At 47.2% G+C, this 23467-nt stretch overlaps 1 protein-coding gene across 1 annotated transcript; it reads right to left on the reverse strand.

Annotated features, from left to right (window-relative positions):
* Positions 1-3528: 3528 nt before the first annotated feature.
* Positions 3529-14672, reverse strand: CCKAR (cholecystokinin A receptor). The gene is made up of 5 exons (XM_038753157.1): positions 14561-14672; positions 13652-13903; positions 10733-10994; positions 5705-5832; positions 3529-4061 (listed from the first exon to the last, which is right to left on the reverse strand). The coding sequence occupies exons 1-5, from the start codon at positions 14670-14672 to the stop codon at positions 3529-3531; spliced, it is 1287 nt and encodes a 428-aa protein (XP_038609085.1).
* Positions 14673-23467: the final 8795 nt, after the last annotated feature.

Consider the following 23467-nt stretch of genomic DNA (forward strand, 5'->3'; position numbering starts at 1 on the left):
CACCATTTGGCCCTATAAAAGATGCACGAAGGGACTTCCTGTCCAAAATTGAATGGGGAGTAGCCACAAAGCCAGAGGCCTTATCAGCATCCTCACTGACAGTCAGCCCAAAGGCCAGGATCAAGTGCATCTGAAGCGAAATTGACTTTTGAGAGCCCCCAGTCTACCCTTCCCAGGGCAGAGGGCGGGACAGTCATTGCCCTCAGTGATTGCCATCACCACCACTGTGGCTTTGGAACAAGACTTTGGCTAGATCTAGGCGATGAGCACTCTCAGTGCTTTCATAGCGGGTTTCCCATGCCACTGAGTGGGACAGCCTCTCTCTAAAAGCTTTGTTTTTAACCATCCAACATCCCTACAGGCCAGAAGAGTAGAAAACCAAGATAGGAGTGAGTAGGACTAAAGAGATGGGATGGGAAGACCGCTCAAGTGGTGGGGGTAATCAGGGAAGGCAAGAAGGGGAGTCCAAAATGTCAGGAGACAGGTGGGTCGTGAAGTTGGGAAGGAGCTAAATACCCAAGAAATTAAAAGTTAACTGATTGAAGTCACCGACATTGAGTTGATGGGTTATTATATGCACTGTGAAGGCTCTGGGAACAGGGAGCCTAAGTATAAAGGGCAGTTACAGCCATTGGAGAAGACAAATTGAGCTATTGGGTTATTTGGGACAGAATCAGTATTTTGAGGGAGTTGGCTGTTTTCTGTGTCTCTAAGTTCCTTGAGGACAGGGTCCGTCTTCTACTTTACTAAAGAATCAGCATGGCCTGGTAGAAAGAATTCAGGCCTGGGAGCCAGAGAACCATTCATTCATTCAATTGTATTTATTGAGCACCTACTGTGTGCAGCGCACTGTACTAAGCGCTTGGGAAGTACAAGTCGGCAACATATAGAGACGGTCCCTACCCAACAACGGGTTCACAGTCTAGAAGAGTTCTAGAAGAAACCAGAATTCTGGTTACTAGCTCTGCCACTTGCCTGCCGTGTGACCGTGGACAAGTCATTTAACTTCTCTGTGCCTCAGTTTCCTCATCGGCAAAAAGGAGATTAGATATCCATTTACCCTCCTCTTCAGACTCTGAGCCCCATGTGAGATAGGGATTGTGTCCAATGTGATTATCTTGTATCTTCCCCAGTGCTTAGTACAGTGCCCGGCAAACAGTAAGCATTTAACATTAATTAAAATTAACCTTTTTTTAAAAAAAAGGAAACTAAGGCCCCGAGGGAGGTAATGCAGGAATGATGTGGTTGCTCCCAAGTATCCCACTGGGCAGAACCTGGAATACTGGAATCATGCTGAGGGAAGAGTGAGTTTGGAAGGCCATGGGTCAAATATGACCCTCTCCCCACTGAGAGACTTCCATTACTGTAGGGATTGCCATGTTCTAGAATAGGCAGTGGTGAATGTGGATGGAAAAAGGAAATTCTTCAGGAAATACACTGGAGACTGGGTACTATATCCCAGAAATACGAAGTGGACTTCATCTGTGTTCTACCAAGAGACAACCCAATAGGTGGAGACGCAGGAGGATGAGAGTATTTAGAAATTTAGTTTGAAAAAGGAGACCCAGCTCGAGCTTGTCATAGTTTGGGAAAAATGCCGTGTGAAATGCTACTTTTACCCTATTATTCTGAGGACAGAATTTTAACTCATGGTTCCGCAGAGAAACACCAGGTGCTCCAAGCATTCATTTTGGTATAAAATACAAATCAGTTTCCACAATAAAGACTTTAAAGTCCCTGGCAAGGGGAGGAAAGTCTTGTGGTAGCATCTGGGAGTAGGCATCGTCAGGGTCTGCCAAGACTGGCCCGAGGGTTTTTAGAGAGCTTCCATTATGGGAAGGAGTGTTCTGTAAATACAGGGGAAAGACGTTTCCAGAGCATTTTACATCTCTGCTCCCGGAAAAATTTTGTTTTTATTATCCAGCGACCTAAGTGGCTTGCAAGTTAACACCGTTGACTAAGAGCAGAAGCTGTTTTGAGGGTATCCACTGTGCCGATGGATTAGTTTTACCACCACCAGCAGCAAAATGGAGAAAGTCCAATTTTGGAAGTCCATTTAAAGCAGTGAATTTTTTTTAAAGAACTGTTTAGTTGTATCTTTAGCTTAACATTCCTGACAGAGCTGGTTACAGATAGAAAAAGACCTTACATTGACTAAATTAGGTCCACATCTCACGCTGGATAGACACTGAAACATTTTTTTCCTTCCAGAGCTTTTTCTCATAGTATATTTTAACTATACTTTTTGACTAGGAAGGAGCTAGGAGAGGACCAAGATACACAGATAACTTCCAACTCTAAAGGATTAGACTGTAATATAGCCACACTTCAACCAAACACTAACAGCCAGGAACAAGTTCTTTATTTAAGATAACACAGAGACTAACAAAGGACATAGCGCATTACTCTTTGTATGTTCCGTTTATACACACCAGAGAATTAACCAATATGGAAAATGTAAGCTTAAAGCCAAGGGCTTCTTTGAAATCCGAAGACTGCTTGTAGACAGAGGCAGAAAGGTTTTCTCCTGTCCTGTTTTATCGCTTTAGCCAATTCTCCCAACCTGCATCTTGGTTTTTTTGTTTTGTTTTGATTTTAAGCATAAAAAAAAGACTTCCTTCTGAAGTCAATGGGGGCACCAGACAAGAAATAGGATGGGGAGGAGGACAGGAGCAAAGATCACAGCTCCCAAATAAGGGGGGCTGCTAAGTGATCTCACAGAGATAAGAGAAGCATTTCAAGTTGTGGAACTTGTTATTTCACACCACCACAGGCACAATCCACGTTGGACTTGAGTTCCTGAGTGGTCCAAAAGGTCTCTTGTCTGAGAGCAAACTGGCCTTCTGCTATTACTGCTCTGCGAGTCTAAATCTCCAGTAACTTCAATCAGCTTTGGAATTTACCTCACAGGGTTGGGGTTGCGGGGAGGAGGGCGGAATACCTTTTACCTTTATGGGGGCTAAGTTATTCTCGTTCAACAGAATTTGTCTCAAAACTCCATGGTAAAGTACTGCAATTGTAGTAAGAGAGAGTCAACTGTTGGCTTGTCTCTTCACGTTTACACGTCACAGATATTTAGTCATAATGCAGGGTGCTAGTATAGGGTATGAAAGAAGCCAAAAACATTTCTCTTCGAAGCATATTTGGATTGCGATTTTGACCTCAGAAGGCGGACAGGTAACGACTTCACGAGCACAACAGCAAGCGTTAAGCTACTTTAACTCTCAGAAAGCGCCCCGGAGCCTCTGATCCCCAGGATTCCCATATTCCTTCTATTTAGGCTTCAGACAACATCCCAACCCAGTCAACGTCCAGCTCCCGTTCAACGTCAGTTTCCCCCTTTCCCTTTCAGGTGATCATTCGGGTAAAATGGGCTCTCGCCCTTTCTTCCAAACGAGTCGCACGCTATAGGAAATGGGACTTCCCCTTGACAAAAGCAAAACTGACTCGGGCAATTCTTCTAGGAACCGAGCTCCACAGCCTCCGGAGGGGCCTGGGGGCGGGGGAAGGTGGGGAGCGGGAGATGCTTCAAGGGGGAGGAGTGGCACTTCTCCCGTGGCTGTAGGAGCCCCTCGACAGGGATGCGCCGGTCGTGCTCCCGTCATCCTCCTCGCCTGTCTCGCCTCTTCCTCCCGGGGGCCGGGGCTGCGGGCAGCAGGTGAAGGTGTCCAGGAAGCCGAGGCGGAAGCGTTTGTTCATGAAGCAGTAGATGATGGGATTCACGCAGGCAGACGTGTAGGAGAGCAGATGGATGAAGGAAATGGGGGCCCCTGAGAGGAGCCGGTTGGCCGACGGGGTGTCGTAGGCCCTCCAGGCGTTGGCGCTGAAGATGGGCATCCAGCACAGGAAAAAGAGGACCACGATGACCATGAGCATGCGGATCACGCGCTTCTTGGCCATCAGGTTGCCGGCCGAGCCGGTGCTCCTGACCCTTTCGATTTTGGCGCTGCCACCGCCACTGGGCAGAGGATGCAGATTCATCTTCTTCCGCTTCTTCGCCTTCTGCAGGTAGCACCCATCCCCGTCTTCATACCTGCTGTTGTTTTTACTGGTCTTCCTTTCTGGAGAGGCAGAGGCACATCACTTGGGGTTCTAAGTGGACCATTTAACAATAATAATAATAATAATAATAATAGTAATGGCACTTAGTCTTCTATGGGGTTCACAGAGGGAGGACATATATTTCATCCCCATTTTACAGATGGGGAAACCTAGACCCAAAGAAGTTAAGTGACTTACCCAAGGTCACACATCAGGCAAGTGGTGAAGGCCAGCTTAGAACCTGGGTCCTTGGGCACCCAATAATAATAATAATAATAATAATAATTGGCATTTGTTAAGTGCTTACTATGTGCAAAACACTGTTCCAAGTGCTGGGGAGGATACAGGGTGATCAGGTTGTCCCACGTGGGGCTCACAGTCTTAATCCCCATTTTACAGATTAGGGAACTGAGGCCCAGAGAAGTTGTGACTTGCCCAAAGTCACACAGCTGACAAGTGGCGGAGTCAGGATTCGAACCCATGACCTCTGACTCCAAAGCCCGTGCTCTTTCCACTGAGCCACACTGCTTCTCTGCCCATGCCCATGCTCTCTGCTTCTCTGCCCATGCTCTTTCCACTAGGCTGTGGCACTTCCGAAGAGAAAACTAGGAGAAACCTTAACTAAATTAACCGTACATGGTCTCCAGGAAAATGGTTGGCTGGGAGTCATTGGGCTGCACACTGGGGCCATTGACCTGGAGCGGGAAAAGTGACCAGGTTTCCGAGCGTGATCCTGGGCCAAATTTAGTGCTCTTTCTGACTACCTGATTACTGCAATCTTTGAAAGACCTGCATGTTCTGTGAAACCTAATGAATTTGGCCCCTACAATCTGGCATAATCAGCTGTGGTACTTACCGCCTGCTTCTGCCCTTTGGCCACTCTACCTTGGCCCAAGAGAGGCAGGATTTTATCTAAAGAAAGAAGTTTTTGATGTGCCTCGTTGACAAAGCTTTGGATTAGAGGCAGAGCTCTGAGTAAGGTGAGGGTGAGAGAGAGGCGGGCAGCAGAGGCAAGAGCAGGGAGACAGACATAGAAAACTTTTTAATCTCTAGTTGTCTTAGGGATAGCTTTCTTCTGTTTGTTTTAATAAAGAGTCAGATCAGTAGAGATCCCGGGGAAAGCCCACGCAGCAAGACACACACAAACATTACTGAAGTAAAACTGTATTTTAAAGGAAGATTTATCCAAGTCAGACTCTTCCCGACACAGTCTCCCATGTTGTGTGTTTTTGGTACATGATGATAACTGGGATAAGTTAAGTGCCTCCCATGGGTTAAGCGCCCAAATAAGCGCTGAGGCAGATATGAGATGCATATTTTGGCTAGTGCAAGATTCGTGATTTAGGGAATGTTTGAGAGCTTGAGCCCATTATGAGTAGAGTGCCACAGCTTTGGAGAAGAAGCAGGAAAGCAATCATATACTCTGTGTTGGTCTCAGAAGCACGAGCTCTTCTTAACTCGGGGTTTTTGCAAGAATATAACACCACACCGCAGAAGAACTGCACATATCTGATTGGACTCACTTCTCTCCATCCCTGTGCCACCCACAAATTATTGAGGTTTTTCAGTATATTTATAGACACGTATTTAAATGAAGTGAAACATAAAGTGTGGGTATCTTTGAAAATTCCCCCATGTCCATGTATAGGTAAATGATAGTTACCGCAGGTCGGTTTTTTCAGGCTGGCATCATATTTGATTCCTCTGTATAGTTCCAAAGAGATTAATCCATATGCTACCATCATCACAATTCCGGGAATAAGGAAAAGGATCAGTAACAGGAACGTGTACCTAAAGTAATTCACAAGAAGTTAACAAGCAATCGATTTCCGAGAAGCCGTGTGGTCTGGTGTAAAAAGCACGGGACTGGGAGTTGGGAGATCTGGGTTCTTTTCCCAGCTCTGCCAGATAGTGGTATTTAAGTGCTTACTATGTACTAAGTTATAGGGAAGATACAATATAGTTAGGTCATACACAGCCCCAGTCCCTCATCAGGCTCACAGTCTATGTGAAAGGGAAAACAGTTTTCGAATTCCCATTTTACAGATCAGGAAATGGAGGCACAGGGAAGTTAAGTGACTTGCCCGGGGTCACACAGCAGGTAAGTGGCAGAGCCAGGAGGTCCTCTGTCTCCAAAGCCAATGCTCTTTTCACTAAGCCCTGCTGCTTCCCCACTTGCCTGCTGTATAAACTCAGGCAAGTCACTTAACCTAGATGCGCCTCAGTTTCCTCATCTGAAAAAAGGGGTTAAATACTTTTTGTCCCTCCTCCTTATAATGTGAGCCCCATGTGGGACAGAAGGACTGTTTCTGATCTGATGATCTTGTATCGACCCCAGCGCTTAGCACGGCGGTTGGTACATAGAAACTCCAAATAAATACCACAGCAACAATAATAATCATTGTTCCCAATTCAGAAATAGCTCCGGGCACCATGATTTTCCAACCCCATCCCAAGAGGGTGGCCCAGAGGATGCTTCCTGCCTCACACCTGGCTGTGGGTTGGCAGAGGAGTGGCAGATTTGCCTTGCCTTGTTTTAACACACCACAGACACTTGTGAGGATGGCCAGGCTTTTTCTGTAGCAGTGATAGGTGCCTGCAATTTGCAGGAAAATGACTATTTTGAGGTCATTACGGTCAAACATGAGTGTTTGCTTGATTCTGATCTGAGAGCGAATATGTTAGGTTGGATCAACCGAATGTTAATTTCAGCTCCAGGACAGCCAGGATTGATTACACTCCCAGGAAAAAAATGTATCTACAGAGGAGCAAAGACAAGCTTTCAATACTTGAAGGATCCTGAATAAAAGTACTTCGTGACCACCCTTAACGCAGCGCGGCTCAGTGGAAAGAGCCCGGGCTTCGGAGTCAGAGGTCATGGGTTCAAATCCCGGCTCCGCCAATTGTCAGCTGGGTGACTTTGGGCAAGTCACTTAACTTCTTTGGGTCTCAGTTCTCTCATCTGTAAAATGGGGATGAAAACCCCATTGCTCTATTTTCAAGCGCTGAGTACAGTGCTCTGTACACAGTAAGCGCTCAATAAATACGATTGATGATTGGTGTTAATTTCTAATTCTGAGACCAAGGAATGGACAAATTTTATCTCTCAGGATAAGGTCTCTATAAGACCCTCTTCCCAGGCTCTGGCTTAATAGAAACAGTTTAGGGACCATCATGTTACATGCAGCTTGCTAAAACAGAAGGCCAGCATCATTTTCCCCCTTCATCTATAGCAGAAGAGTTAGCATTAGTCAAATTTGCCTAAGAATTTCAGAGGGCGACCAGCAGACCATAGACCTTGCCCTGAATGTGCCGTGGGGCCTCACGCCCGGCCGTCCTGGTATAATGGATCGCAGTTGATTTTGTTTGTATTGACGGGTGTGAAAACGAAGTCCCGCTCACAAACAGGATGGTGCTTGAGGGGGAAGGCAGGCTTCGAAGAGTTAGCCAGCAACCCCAACTGCGAGTCTTTTCAGTTGGGCTTGGCAGGTTTCGGCAGTCACTGGAGGCCTGGAAGGAAGCGGGCAGGGGGCTCTGGAGTCAAAACCCTGGCTCACCTCCACTTCTGGAAACCTGGGAAAGAGGGGCAGGCAGTGGTCTCAATCGCTCCTATGGAGTTAGGCCTTGGGTCCCTCAGCCTCTCTTCCTAGCCCTCTGACACCAGATTGCCATCTGGCTTTTGTAGTAGAGGTAGTATTGCTTCCTCCTCCTCTTCGGCCTTCCACAACTGGAGTAGCTTTTCGGATCCCTTCTCTGTCTCTCGCAAGCACATTTCCACAGCTTGTCTGATTGGAATATTTCTTGAATAAGAAACCCAGATTTTGCCCCACCCTCCTTTTTACTTCCCCAATTATCTTTCGGGATGATTCTGGACTGTCCAAGATTCACTTGTCACCTCTCTTATCCTTTTGGCCTAGTTCTTTATTGGCTGGGTTGCTGTTTAAAGTGCTACCAGGTTTCTTGAACTCATTTGCCTCTTGGACTTGCTTCCAAGCCCTTCCCTCCTCCTAGTGTCCATAGCCTGGTAAAATTTGCTTTCCTAAAGTTCGTGGTTTTTGCCTTGTTGATCTTTCACTTTCCTTCCCTTAGGATGCTGAATGCTCACATCTTATGGCCACCTTTATGGACTTTCAGCTCCTTACTCCATTTCTCTGTGTGTGTGTGTTAGAAATAAATCAAAAACACCTGCCCTATTCTTCTCTCCTGCTTTGCCAGAAATTAGCTTTGGCTTCCTCCACCCTTGTTAGATGGGATGGGGCCTGCTGGAATGTAATATGGTGTTTTTTGTTTTTTTTTTTCCAAAAGGTGTCTGGGGAGTTAAAATGTCTGCATTTCCCAAGACACTGGCTTCAGATGAATTTAAATAGCCTTGTCCTGCACCTTCTCCTCTTGGTTTGGAGATCTGTAATGGAATCCTACTTTGAAATCACCTTTATTCTTTTCCCATTTTGCTTCTAGGGCCTCTCTGTTTCCTGGCTGTCATGGGCTCTGAAGCTCTGAAATATCTATCAGACAGATATTTCCCGGCCCCTCTTTCCTGAACCCCCTTCACCGTTCTAGCCCAGGACCGTCCAGATGCCTTCCCACTCTATTTTAATAATAATAATAATAATAATAATAATGGCATTTGTTAAGCACTTACTATGTGTGAAGCACTGTTCTAAGCGCTGGGGGGATACAAGGTGATCAGATTGTCTCACGTGGGGCTCACAGTCCTAATCCCCATTTTACAGATGAGGTAACTGAGGCTCAGAGAAGTTAAGTGACTTGCCCGAAGTCACACAGCTGACAAGTGGCAGAGCCGGGATTAGAACCTTTGACTCCCAAGCCCGTGCTCTTTCCACTGAGCCACGCTGCTTCTCAAATTACTTCCCAATTTGATCATCCAATTGGGTTATTACTGAGCTAAGACTCAGTTCCTAGTTCTTCCTCTTTCTTTTCCTTAATTCTTTCCAAACAAGGTCCGACAAGCGACTCATCTCTCATTAAACAAGTGCTTTTTTTTCAAATCTGGAACTTTAAAGCCTTGGAACTTATAGTAGTAACAACAATTGTGGTATTTAAATGTCTCCTAAGTGCCTAGCGCTGTACTAAGTGCTGGAGTAATAATAATAATAATGATGGTATTTGTTAAGCGCTTACTATGTGCCAAGCACTGGCACTGTTCTAAGCGCTGAGATAAAAGATATGGGTCAGACTTAATCCTTGACCCACATGGGGCTAACAGTCTAAGTATGAGACCCATTTTTATCCCTATTTTAATAGATGAGGAAGCTGAGGGCCTGAGAAGTTAAGGGGCTTGCCTGAGGTCACAGAACAGGTAAGTCTCCCCTTGTCGACTCTAAGCTCCTTGTGGGCAGGGATTGCATCTACCAACTCAGCTGTATTGTAATTTCCCAAGCGCTTAGTACAGTGCCCTTCCCACAGTAAGCGCTCAAATATCATCGATTGTCAGTGGTGTCGGATCCATAATTAGAACCCAGTTCCTTTGAGTCCTAGGCCTGTGCTCTTTCCACTAGGCCACCCTCCTTCTCAATTTTAAAATTGCCAAAAGTTAATAAGAGGAGTTGCCAAGAGTCAACAGGACCCTGTAAACATCAGCCCGACCGTTTGGATGTAGCATTGGATCACGCTGTCGCTGGCTGAGGCGTACTCGGATAAGCTGGTGGCTTTCAGATGTGGTAATATAATTCATTTTGGTAGTCTGGTTGGGTTCTGAGATGCTTGGGTGAGAATAAAAAGAGCAAGGCTAGAAGGAGGCCCTAATTTAACCCAGGCCCCTCTGTCTCCCTGCAGTCTAAAACACTAGGCAGTGATGATAATTTATTTTACTTGTACATATCTATTCTATTTATTTCATTTTGTTACTATGTTTGGTTTTGTTCTCTGTCTCCCCCTTTTAGACTGTGAGCCCACTGTTGGGTAGGGACCGTATCTATATGTTGCCAACTTGTACTTCCCAAGCGCTTAGTACAGTGCTCTGCACACAGTAAGCGCTCAATAAATACGATTGACGATGATGATGATGATGACTGAGTGGAGAGCTTGGCTCTGTTTTTCCCTTTGGTCACAGAGACACTAGGCTAGAGGGTAGCCAGGGAAGGGCCTCATATCTGTTTTTACGGTATTTTTAAAGCTCCTACTATGTGCCAGGCACCGTTCTAAGCACTGAGTAGATACAAAGCAATCAGGTTGGACACAGTCCATGTCCCACATAGGGCTCGCGATCATAATCCCCATTTTACAGATAAGATAACTGAGGCAGCAAGAGTTTAATCAATCAATCAATCAATCGTATTTATTGAGCGCTTACTGTGTGCAGAGCACTGTACTAAGCGCTTGGGAAGTACAAGTTGGCAACAGGTAGAGACAGTCCCTACCCAACAGTGGGCTCACAGTCTAGAAGTTTAAGTGACTTGCTCAAGGTCACACAGCAGACAAGTGGCAGAGCCGGGATTTGAACCCAGGTCCTTCTGGCTCCCAGGCTCGGGCTCTAGCCACTAGGCCACAGTGTCGTTCTCTCCTTCAGGCAGGAGGGGCCCTGAGGCCATTCAGGAAAGGTAAGGGTCTGCTCTTCCCCTGCCTTCCCTTGGAATCCGTCATCTCCCAGCCCCGCACCCATTCCTCCCCTCCCGCCCCCGCCCCGCCCCAACAGGGACCTCGCGGAAACATGCGACGAAACGAGGCTCACCAGGACTGCTGCATGACGTTACTGGGCAGCAGGACCCGACACTTGTTAGCCGTCTGGTTGTTGTGCTTGGTGAAAGGGACCAAGCTGCTGTAGACCGGATAGGGGGACATCAGGGCGAACGAGAGGCACCACGTGGCCGTGATCACCTTCAAGGCGTGAGATTTCGTCTGCCAGACCCTGGACTGCAAGGGTTTGCAGATGGCACTGTACCTCTCCAGGGAGATGGCCACCAGGCTGAAGGTGGAGACGCTCACGGAGATGCCTAGACGGCCAACAGACAAAGGGATTATGCTGACTCGGCCATGGGGTCCCATCCCCTTTGTTGTCAAGCTTACAGTAGTGCGGGCCTGAGCACGGCACCAGGGGAGCGGAGGCTGCACAGACTTCTTGGTACCCATCAGATACAACCCCCAGCCCACGTCCTCCCCCTGGCCCGGAACGCCCTCCCTCCTCCCATCCGCCAAGCTAGCTCTCTTCCTCCCTTCAAAGCCCTACTGCGAGCTCACCTCCTCCAGGAGGCCTTCCCAGACCGAGCCCCCTTTTTCCTCTCCTCCTCCCCATCCTCCCCACCCTACCTCCTTCCCCTCCCCACAGCACCTGTATATATGCTTGTACAGATTTAATACTCTATTTATTTTACTTGTACATATTTACTATTCTATTTATTTTGTTAATGATGTGCATCTAGCTTTATTTCTATTTATTCTGATGACTTGACACCTGTCCACATGTTTTGTTTTGTTGTCTGTCTCCTCCTTCTAGACTGTGAGCCCATTGTTGGGCAGGGACTGTCTCTATATGTTGCCAACTTGTACTTCCCAAGCGCTTAGTACAGTGCTCTGCACGCAGTAAGCACTAAATAAATACGATTGAATGAATGAATGAATACATTTATAGTGCTTCTAATAATAATGGTACCTGTTAAGCCTTACTATGTGCCAAGCACCTTTCTAAGCACTGGGGTAGATACAAGTTAATCATTGGTCACAGTCCCTGTTCCACATGGGGCTCGCACTCTTATCCCCATTTTACAGATGAGGTAACAGGCCCAGAGAAGTGAAGTGACTTGCTCTGTCTACCTTCTTGCTAAGATCAAGGGGGTCCTTGGAATGAGACGTTTTCCCCAAGTCATAAGGAGCAAAGTTTGTACATCTCCTCGGCTAGGCAATCTGGGAAAGATTAGAGATCAAATAGCTTTTTTTTCTAATCGATGTTATTTGTTGACCTTTCAAATTACCCACTGAAGCAGAAGCACATACAGCATTTGCAGCCTTTTTAAAGAAGATGTATCGTGCTTTAATATTCTCTTTATGAACATTTTTGAGCCTTAACTGATTTTTTAAAAATAAAAGATCAGATACCATTTTATATTTCTTATTAGTCTAATTAGCATTGAGGACGCACACTCTTACGGCTGGGCAAATTTTGCACTCTAATGACCACTTCCCTTTTTCAGCTACCATTCCAATATGCCATCAGGAAAATTTTCTCCCGATTTCTTCCTGTTATGGTTTCTTAAACAAAATTAACCAAGCCGTGCTAACTTCACATTGGAATGAGCTCCACAGCCGTCTCTCTTCCTATGTGGTAATGGTGTAAGTTTCATTGTAGAGGAAGCAATTCATGCCTGCTTTGGTGGGCTGGCATTTCATTGCAGCCTTGTTCAGTGGAGAGTCTGGATTTTTCGATTAGGGAGCGATGAGGTTTCTAAACTCTCCCTTCTCGTGACACGGCCCAAATTCGACAGGATCCTGAAGGAACGCCCACATTCTTGAAAGGAGACACTAGGAGAAGGGCCCGTAAACCCGGAGGCCAGGGCATGAGGAAATGGTGATTAGGGAAGCCTCCTTGATACTTTTGTGAACTTGCAAGGAGCACCCATGTTCCCACTAAGAACCTCCACCTGAACCAGTGCTCCCAATTCAGATCTCAAAGTGGACTGAGGCCAGCCCCTTGGACAGCCAATGTGCAGGTGGTCAGCTCCTCCAGCTCAGCACTCTCGACCCCGGGTACCTTCCATGTCCCCCTGGGCCACAATCTCCATCATCTGACCCAAGGGAAACAGTTTGGGCCAAAGCTCCTTGAGCTGCCAAAAAGGAGAGAAAACAGTACTAACAATGTTCATTCTCTTTCTCACTCCCCTTCTCCCCATCTCTCCCCCCCTTGTTCTTTTTATAACAACCCCCCCCCCCAAAAAAAATCACCACAGAGTGGGGACCAACTCTGGGCTGCATTTCCATCACTGTCCCGAAAAGGAGCAGAGAAGCTGGAAAACCCACAGAAGCCCTTTTTCAGGGAGAACAGAGGTAGGTGGAATGAGTTATTCCCACTGTTGTGAGTGTGACTTTATTTCAGTTTTCCAGTAAGTGGATGCCCTTGTCAAACTGCTCCTGGTGAGGCTGCAAACAAACTCCACAGCGAGGTAGAGAAGCAGCGTGGCTCAGTGGAAAAAGCCCAGGCTTTGGAGTCAGAGGTCATGGGTTCAAATTCCGGCTGTGCCAATTGTCAGCTGTGTGACTTTGGGCAAGTCACTTAACTTCTCTGGGCCTCAGTTACCTCACGTGTAAAATGGGGATTAAGACTGTGAGCCCCCCGAGGGACAACCTGATCACCTTGTAACCTTCCCAGTGCTTAGAACAGTGCTTGGCACATAGTAAGTGCTTAATAAATGCCATTAAGAAGAAGAAGAAGAGGTAGAAAGTCTCTCCACCTAACCTTCCTTTCATTTACCACCCCTCCCTCTACACACACACACACACACACACACAACCACACACACAACCCCACCCCCACCCCCGGCTTCTTAACAGCTACCCTCCGTGTCCCCAAACTCTTTAATTCCAGCACATCTGTTTGCCTCAGGGATCCCAGCCAGAATGAAAATGAAAACCCTAAAGTGTTGCCTTAAGGGGGACTTACCCATGAAGTAGGTGGCAGTTTTGCAGACAACACTCCCAAAAATGAAATCCTCCAACAGATTGGGAATGAGCGTAAAAGGCATGCAGAAGAGGCAGAGCATCAGATCACTGACAGCCAGCGACAGCAGAAATATATTCGTGACCGTCCTCATCCGCTTGTTCCGGATCAGCACAGCGATCACCAGGGTGTTCCCCAGGACGCTGAGCAGGAAGATCAGGGAATATAAGAGAATCCTCACCAACTGCTTCCAGTCTGCAAAGGACCAGCGTGGAGAATTAATGTTTGAACAAGATGTTCAAATCTTTTTTGTGTTTTTTTTTTTTTTTTTTAGCCCCACGTGAGCTCGGGGTTGTTATTTGGAGCTGAGCGTGTGGTCATCAAATCCGACTGTCCCCGCAACTGCCACAACCAGTGGAAACTCACTAGCAAAAGTCTGGGGTTCATCGGGAAAAGAAACCCCTCCAACTCTTCAGGAGGTGATTCTGTTTGAAGCAGAGGAAGCGTCTCGAGCGAAGAGTGTGAGCTTTTCTTTTCCAGCTCCCCTAGCATTACTTACCATTAATTGCCCCTTGGGACTAGCTCAGCCACAGGACAACCAGGCAGGGACAGCACCGACTCTCAGCTTTGTAATCCCCTGTAACTTCACGCTGTTCTGCCTTTCACTGTCTCACTTTTCCTTGCCTCTGTGTTTCCTCTCCTTTTCAGCCTGTCTGTGCCCTCTCTCCCCACCCTCGCCAACTCGGCTCCGTCATCTGGAAAGTCAGGGAAGTTAGGACACCCTGCTCATCCGTTCTTTACCCAAATGACATTATTTTCCTTAGACCTGTTCCTCCGAGTGCCTCTATCCATTTCACTCAATTCGAGATGGTCCGAATGACAGGCTCCCTCCCCTGCCCTCCCGCTGCCTACCTTTAGAAGGACGAGGCTGGTCGAAGAGACAGAGAAAGGTCTCATTTTTCAGTCCAGTTTCACAGGTGTCAGTGAAATTGCCACTCCCCAGGAGGCTCTCCACTGTGTCCATTCTTCCGTCTCTTCAGCTGGCCTTCCCTGGAGAGAAAAAGATGTGGGAACTAGGCTGGACTCAAAGACTCTTCCCAAAGGAAATCTGCCCTGGAAAGGCCGGGAAGGATTAGTGTCTGGATAAGAGCTTTTTTGGCCATTCATTAGGTTTCTTCAGGCCACGGAATCTGTTCAGCGGGAGGAAAGGTTTGCACTAGGCGCTCAGGAGGCAGACACATTAAAGCAATCCACTCTTTTCTCTTGTACCTTCTAGATCCACCTCTTTTTATTATTGGACTGGTCTTAGAGTTATAAGCATGCTAGAAAATGATAAAAGTTAACCCTTTCTGAGACAGTTTTCACCCATCCACACGCCCCAGGGTCCCTCTTCTCCTCTCTTTATGCGAACCTGTTACTGCCCCAGCCAGAAAGCAGAATCAAAATCTAACCAGGATGTTTTCCGACGATACCAATTAACGAGGTAATAGAATACCATAATGAAGACCATCAGCCCAGAGTGACTACATTTCTAGCTCCTAGGAAAAAAGCAATTAGTGCCTTTCAGCTTTGGAATTATGCCCAGCAATGTGTGTGGTTAGAACGGGAAGCTGGTTAAGCCCCTGGAATGGTGAACTACTCAAGGCCTCCACCCCCGTCAACCAGAAAGGTAACGCACGGCGTTAAGTACCCAGGATCTGTTTTCTGACCAAACCGGGGCTTCTCCGCAGTTCTGTGCTCCCTGAACAGGATGCAAACGCAGGGCAGACTGGTGGACAGTCTGGCTGGGAGAGGGTTGAAACTGGATGTGGAGCCCACAGGGCTTAAGGCTGGACATCTGCCGTTGTACTCTGGCTCCATTATCAGAGACTGGGCTGGGAGGGTGTGGGACATGTCTCGTTTTCAAGAAGACCCTGAATCTGTGTGTTTCAAAAGGCAGAGCTGGGTTCTGTGGTTCTCTAATGGTCCTCCTTTTCCAGCCACCTCCAGGGAATGAGAAGACAGTCCCTTTTATGGGGACATTTCAGAGTTGAAGACAGTGGCTTTTTGCAGTCCATGCCGATATGGGTTTGGGGTCATGAGACTGCATTCTCATGCCTGTCTTCTGATTAATAATAATAATAATGGCATTTATTAAGCACTTACTATGTGCAAAGCACTGTTCTAAGCGCTGGGTAGGTTACAAGGTAATCAGGTTGTCCCACGGGGGCTCACAGTCTTAGTCCCCATTTTACAGATGAGGTAACTGAGGCCCAGAGAAGTGAAGTGATTTGCCCAAAGTCACACAGCTGACAATTGGCAGAGCTGGGATTTGAACCCATGACCTCTGACTCCAAAGCCCGGGCTCTTTTCCACTGAGCCACACTGATTAACCAGGGAGTACTTATGTTTGGCAACGGCTGGAGGCTCTGTTCTTCCCTGTCACCCTGCTACCAGAAACAATGTGGCCTAGTGGAAAGAGCACGGGCCTTAAAGGCAGAGGACCTGGGTTCTCATCCCAGCTCTGCTACTTGCCTGCTGTGTGATCTTGGGTGAGTCACTTAACTTATCTCTGCCTCAGTTTTCTCATCTGAAAAAAGAGGATTTAATGCCCGTTCTCCCTCTCCTTAAGACTGTGAGCTCCATGTGGGATAGGGACTCTTTCTGACCTATCCCAGTGCTTGACACATAGTAAGTGCTTGACAAATATAATGATGATGATGATGATAATGATAATAATACTAATACTTGCTGGTCAGGGCTCAGGGACTGCTGAATGTGGCTGGACACAGGAAACCGATAGAGGGTTTTGAGGAATGGAGAGATCTGTTGCCAAATTGTACTTTCCAAGCACTTAGAACAGTGCTCTGCACACAGTTAACACTCAATAAATACGATTGAATGAATGTGAGTTGAGCAATACCCTTCCCTGAGAGGCTGAAGTGAGCCTACGGGGACCCAAGGGGTTGGAAGACAGGCTGGGGATTGGGGTATAAACAGAGGAGAAAAGGCTTCTATACCTGAGGACACCTTTCTGATCCCCATAACTCCCTCCAAGGTGGGAACCTGGCGGGTGATCTCAGTTATCTGCACCAATGGAGGTCACAGCAGGTAGCCTAGAGGTTCAGTTACTCTAACAACGAGATGAAGTATCTGTGGATCCTCCCCAAACCTTGTTTGACAGATAATGTCATTCTTCTCCAACATTTGGCTAGAATGAGTTCCACAGCCCACCCCAGTCTCTCCCCTTAATGTGGGGTTGACTTGAAAAAAAGAGTTCAGCAGAAAAACCCGAAAGCTTGGATAATTTGCAAACTGGGTTACCCCCAGCCGGTGAATGGACTGTGGACTCTGTGGACTCACAAAGGGGATACCCTGCGACTTCCCAATTATCTATCAATTGACTGGTGGTATCACTGTGTGCCAAGCACTGTACTAAGCACTTGGGAGAGCACAATAGAAATGTTCCCTGCCCATCAGGGGCTTAGTCTTGTGCAGAGCACTGTACCAAGCACTTGTGAGAGTACAATACAAGGGTCGGGAGACATTTTTCTTGCCCATCACGGGTTTAGTCTTTCTAGAGGGTTAATGGCATGTTAGTGATCAAGCCCCGAGATTCCCCCCAACTTTACAGGGGTGGATATGCCACCCAGTCTTTGAGAGTGATTTTTTTCTGCCCCAGGTCTGTTTTTATTGTGTGGCTGCAGGAGAGCCTAGGTTGGAGACAAAGCCCCCACGGTCCGGTTTGTTCGTCCCCGCCATCTGCTCATTGGCGATCTTGTTGAATCGGGCAGGGGTGAAGCTCTGCTTAGCTTTGAGGCCGAGCCACCCCACCACCTGCCTCCCATGGCCAAGCAAGCTCTATCTGCATCCCGAGCTAATATTTCACTCAGTGGAAAGAAATACGATAAGAGATTTGAAAGAAATTCTGCTGGAGAATGAAAGACCAAACAAATCCCCAAACCATAAACTCCAACAGTTGTTTCCAGCGGCTGCGTTCCCATGGATGAACAGGGGCTGACAGTGACAGAACCTGGTTCTGGGCCCCTCCTGACTCTTGGAGCTGGATCGGGCCCCTTTGGGCAGGAAAGTTATTTTAGCCTGAAATCGTACCTGGCAGTCTTGCACGTAGCCATGGGCTAAAGACAATGGAATGTGAAACGATTTCTTCCTTGGTGCTACTAGAAATCTTGGCTGTTAAACATATTCCAGCTTGCCGTCTGAAGTTATATGGGCAATAATAATAATAATAATAATAATATTTGTTAAGTGCTTACTATGTGCAAAGCACTGTTCTAAGCGCTGGGGGGGATACAAGGTGATCAGGTTGTCCCACGTGGGACTCACAGTCTTAATCCCCATTTTACAGATGAGGGAACTGAGGATCAGAGAAGTTAAGTGACTTGCCCAAGGTCACACAGCAGACATGTGGTGGAGCCAGGATTCGAACCCATGACCTCTGACTCTTAATCCCATGCTCTTTCCACTGACCCATGCTGCTTCTCTCCATTATTTGAACAATGAGGGGTCCCCCTAGCCCTGTAGGCTAGCTCCAGTGAGGGCTCCGGCTTGCTTGGAAGAAATGGGGATGGTTGCCTTTTTGTATATCGATCTTCATAGTAGGGAATAATAATAATGATAGCATTTATTAAGTGCTTACTATATGCAAAGCACTGTTCTAAGCACTGGGGAGGTTACAAGGTGATCAGGTTGTCCCACGGGCGGCTCACAGTCTTAATCCTCATTTTACAGTAAGGTAACTGAAGCACAGAGAAGTTAAATGACTTGCCCAAACAGCTGACAATTGGCAGAGCCGGGATTTGAACCCATGACCTCTGACTCCAAAGCCCGGGCTCTTTCCAATGAGCCACTCTGCTTCTCATGCTTCTCCTCTAGTAGCCCCTAATGTCCTCCCCTGCATCCCTAATTTTCCCTGAAGTAATCTATTATGGACCATTCATTTATGGACCTAGTCAAACCCCATCTTGAACCTTCTGATCTCTTTGGACTGTGCAGTTTCTTAAGTAGACTAATTCCTCGGGTTGAGGACCTGCTGGGCAAAGAAGGGTTTCTGTTTTGTTGGTTTGTAATCTTCAGTAGGTGCTCCTTTGCCTCAGTGCTGTAGGATTTGGGGAAGGCCAGTTTCCTGTTCACCCTGTTCTCACTGTCAGAATGATCCTGGATACCTCCTCTGAAACCCTTGCCCCATCCTGGGCCAATCCCAAACCACCCCCACCTGAGGTTCTTGTTGGCCGTAGACTCTCGTTCCGGTCAATAATAATGATAATGATCGCATTTGTTAAGCACTTACTATGTGCAAAGCACTGTTCTAAGTGCTGGGGAGGTGATCAGGTTGTCCCACGGGGGGCTCCCAGTTTTCATCTCCATTTTACAGATGAGGAAACTGAGGCACAGAGAAGTTAAGTGACTCACCCAAAGTCACACAGCTGACAGTTGGCAGAGTCAGGATTCGAACCCATGAATTTTCTTCTCTGTGCCTCAGTTACCTCATCTGTAAAATGGGGGTTAAGAGTGTGAGCCCCATGTGGGATATAGACTGTGTCCAACCTGATTAACTTATGATTACCGGAGCGCTTAATATAGTGCCTGTCACATAGTAAACGCTTAACAAATACCGTAAAAAAATCTCTGAGCAACTCAGTATCTGAATTTTGAGGGACCGTATTTCTCAGAAACACTCTGGGAAGAAATTTGGATCATTTAGCAAGCGCCACTTTGAACTCCTGGAGAACTTGAATTTCCTGAACAGTTCCAACCAAATCAATCCATACGTTTGCCATCTCCTTATCCGTACGTCAGTGAGAAATCCTCTTTATCGACTGTGGAACGAATGCTACTGGCCAACTGGGATTTTGCATGAGCCAGGTTAGCAGGGGCATGGTACTTTGCCAAGTGGTTAGTACAGTGCTCTACATACAGCAAGCGCTTAATAACTATGATTTATTGAATGAATGAATGGTTGTTAAACCAAAATCGAGTCCACCTCCCTCTCTCCCTCCCTCAGCCCCACTTATTATTCAAGGAGAGCAGGCCAGCAAGACAAACAGTCAGTCCATCCTTCCAATGGGCCTTTCTAATCCCAAGACTGGTGCTTTCCAGTTCCAATGGGGATGAAGTGCCTGCCCATTGAGCCTATGGAACTGGGAGGAATGAGAGAGAAGAAAAGTGGCATATTGGGAATGGGGAAACCTCCTCCACCCACCTGCCCGTGCCCCGTTTTAGGCTGTCAGGAGAGAGTTTCCTCCTCCCTCCCCTCTCCACACCTTGCTCTCCTCACTGGGGCCCCACGGTAGAGGAGGAGCGGTGGATGGCACAATCGGTTAAGCCCAAACTCACTCCTTGGGCTTGAAGAGGGCCCCCAAAATGGAGCCTGGGCCAGTGGCCATCTAGGAGCACTACAGTAGCTGTGGTGGTGGCCCTGCTCCATGTTTCCTGTCATTCATCCATTCGATCGTATTTATTGAGCACTTACTGTGCGCAGAGCACTGTACTAAGTGCTTCCCCGTCTCCACAGCTACCAGCTACCTCAGGTTACCCCACAGTGGTCACTGCCCCTGTCCAGTCACCCAAGAAGACTCAACGGCAACTGAAGGCCGCCCCGGCTTGACATCCCGGGGCTGCCCCCAACCTGGGATTGGGTTCTAATCTTGGCTCTGCCACTTGTCTGCTGGGTGACCTTGGGCAAGTCACTTCACCTTTCTGGGCCTTAGTCCCCACATCTGCGAAATGGCGATTAAGACTGTGAGTCCCAAGTGGAACAGGGATTGTGTACAACCTGATTTGCTTGTATCCATCCCAGCATTTAGTCTAGTACCTGGTACATAGTAAGCTCTTAACACATACCACAATTATTTATTATTATTATTATTATTATTAACCTGTTCTTAGATGAGTCCCTAGCCTGGCATAGCAGAGGCCTCCTGACCTTCCCTCCATTTGCCCTCAACCCCCATGGTGCCTTTAGGAAGTAGACAGGGCCACACTGGGCCTCTTTCGCCACGTGATGGAAGGAAGGGAACCTCTGACTCACTGTGGGCAGGGAATGTGCCTGTTATATTGTACTCCCCCAAGTACTTAGTACAGTGCTCTGCATACAGGCAGCACTCAATAAATCCGATTGACTGGCTGACCGACTCTGGTCTGAGGCTCCAAATGAACCCATCCAGCCTCCACCGCTTCCTACGGTCCACTGGACGCCAGACGGGTTGGGCGCCCCTGGGTTCATTAATTGAGGCGGAAAATAGCGTATCGAAACCCATTTCGAAGCTCGACTGGCAGCAGCCGCTAGCCTGCCTATTTTTGGACTATGTCAGTCACTGACTCCATCAAGGAGTCTAAAGGGGAAGCCAATTTGAAGCACAAGTGCCTTGAAATTTGTAAGCATCATCATGCTAATATGGCTAATTAATGGGAAAAATATGAATAGTACTTTATCCTAATCTCAGCCTGTTGTTTGTTTTTCCCTGTAACGTACTAGTTGAAAGGACTGGATCAGATTGGAAGAGAGGAGATATTTAACAGAGTTTTTTGCTGGTTTGGTGTTTTTTTTTGTCTACGGCTACCATCCTAGGCCACAGCTCTTTTTCAGATTAACTGTAATTTTAAAATTTGAATCTACCTGTTTTTTTACTTGTGATTTTTATCTCCTAGGGTTTCGATTTGGCTAGGGTCTAAGAATAAAAATGGATCTGAGCTTTGTCTTTACTATTCATCCCATTTCTCCTGCCCATAGCTAGCAGTGCAGCAGAAATTGAATTGTTAGCACAACAGGGAGATGTTTGACTGGAAACTAAAACTGTTTTTCTGGAAACTTTAAGAAACAACTTGACGGAACTATTTCTCTTCACTCAGGGCTGGAGTCTCACCCCAAATAATGTCAGAGCCTTGTAGTCTCTGCCTTTTTCAACTGAACAACCCTGTGTTCATTTTCAAAGTAATCTACACCTTGGAATCTGCCAGAGCAGAGTGTCTATGTGCTTCACCATATTATTTCCTCTCTGTCTGGATGGTGGCGGCCACCGTCTTCACTGTCGTGGCCTCCCTTGGCTTCTGGCCTCTTCAACCTTTCTGAATAAACCACTTTTCCTCCTGCCTCCACCCCACCCATTCCACCCCACCTCTTTCTGGGCTTTGCACTTCATTTTGTTTTATTTATCACAAATGATTCTTGTTGTTTTTAGACCCCCCTTCTCCCTCCCTCTCTGTGACCAGCTGGAGAACAAACCCAGTTGCTTTTAAAGGAGGACCTCTATTTTTAATATCCACCCAAGTTTGAATTCTTTAACTTCCACAGAGGACCATGCCATAATTACCTCCGGGATTCATTGGGGGCTTTAACTCACACTGCTCTGACCACTCAAATGGCAGAACTTGCTACTTGGTCTCTTTGGGTAGAACAACAAAATGAAATCCCCCTCTTCGATGTCAACTCCAATCTACTGGGTGACCCCGCACAAGTTACTCAACCTCTCTGAACCTTGGGCTCATCCTCAGTGAAATGGAGAGAGACATATTTAACTTCCCTCCACCACCGTTTGGAATTTTAACTAATGGGAATGCCGGTAAAGAAGCAGATGGCATATGCTGTGTCTTTGAGGTGAATCAGAACGATTCCATCCTCAAGATGGTGTTCATTGTGTCTCTCTCGATTCAGTCAGGTGGGCTGGTGCCCATGTAACAGCGAGGACTAGGGAGTTGGAGGAAGGGTCTTGGCTAGGATGATCAGTCATCCTGTTTTTATCCTGGACAGCTGGCCCATCTTTGGGGTGAGGCTGTTCTGGTACCAGATGCTGACACCGAGCCTCTTCCATTCGATTGTATTTATTGAGCACTTACTCTGTGCAGAGCACTGTACTAACTGCTTGGGAGAGTGCAGTACAACAATAAACAGACACAGTCCCTACCCACAGCAAGCTTACAGTCTAGGCTGGGGGACGGTCTGGAAGAGGGGGAGATGTGGGAAGAAGTGAAGTGACTTGTCCAAGGTCACACAGCAGGGATTAGAACCCAGATCACAGGCCTGGAAGTCAAAAGGACCTGGGTTCTAGTCCTGGCTCCACCACTTGCCTACTGTGTGATCTTGGGCAAGTCACTTACCTTCTCTGTGCCTCGGTCACCTCATCTGTAAAATGGAGATTAAGACCGAGCCCCATGTGGGACAGGGACTGACTGAATGAATGAATCAATCAATTAATCGTATTTATTGAGCATTTACTGTGTGCAGAGCACTGTACTAAGCGCTTGGGAAGTACAAGATGGCAAAATGAAAGGAAAAAATGAACCAGATTTGCATCACCTCGAGCAAGAATCCCTTACCCTAATGCCTCTTCCCAGGAGCCTGCTCAAAGGGTCTGCGCTGAGCAGCTCCATCTGGCAAATGCTGATGGACATGTTGAGCTTGAGATGTCGGCGGGACATCCAAGTAGAGATGTCTTAAAGGCAGGAGAAAATGCGAGACTGCAGAAAGGAGAGAGATCAGGGAGGGAGATGGAGATTTAGCAATCATCCACATAGAAGTGGTAGTTGAAGCCGTGGGAGTGAAATGAGTTCTCCAAGGGAGTGGGTGAAGATGGAGAACAGAAGGGGACCCAGAATTGAACCCTGAGGGACTCCCACAATTAGAGGGCGGGAGGTAGAGGAGGAGCCCACTAAAGAGACCGAGAATGAGCCACCAGAGAGATGAGAGGAAAACCAGGAGAGGACAGTGTCAGGGAAGCCAAGGTTGGATAATGTTTCCAGGAGAAGTGAGTGCTCGACAGTGACGAAGGCAGCAGAGGAGTTGAGGGGGATTAGGATGGGATAGAGCCCATCGGATTTAAT

This window comes from Tachyglossus aculeatus, chromosome 10, assembly GCF_015852505.1.
Source record: "Tachyglossus aculeatus isolate mTacAcu1 chromosome 10, mTacAcu1.pri, whole genome shotgun sequence".
NCBI lineage: Eukaryota > Metazoa > Chordata > Mammalia > Monotremata > Tachyglossidae > Tachyglossus > Tachyglossus aculeatus.

What these genes read in the sequence shown, in the direction of transcription:
- CCKAR (XM_038753157.1), bottom strand. Translation starts at nt 14,672, where the DNA reads ATGGACACAGTGGAGAGCCTCCTGGGGAGTGGCAATTTCACTGACACC. An exon ending in CCAGCCTCGTCCTTCTAAAG is followed by an intron (nt 13,904 to 14,560) that starts GTAGGCAGCGGG and finishes GGTCCTTTGCAG; the next exon opens with ACTGGAAGCAGTTGGTGAGG. An exon ending in CCTGAAAAAACCGACCTGCG is followed by an intron (nt 4,062 to 5,704) that starts GTAACTATCATT and finishes CTGCCTCTCCAG; the next exon opens with AAAGGAAGACCAGTAAAAAC.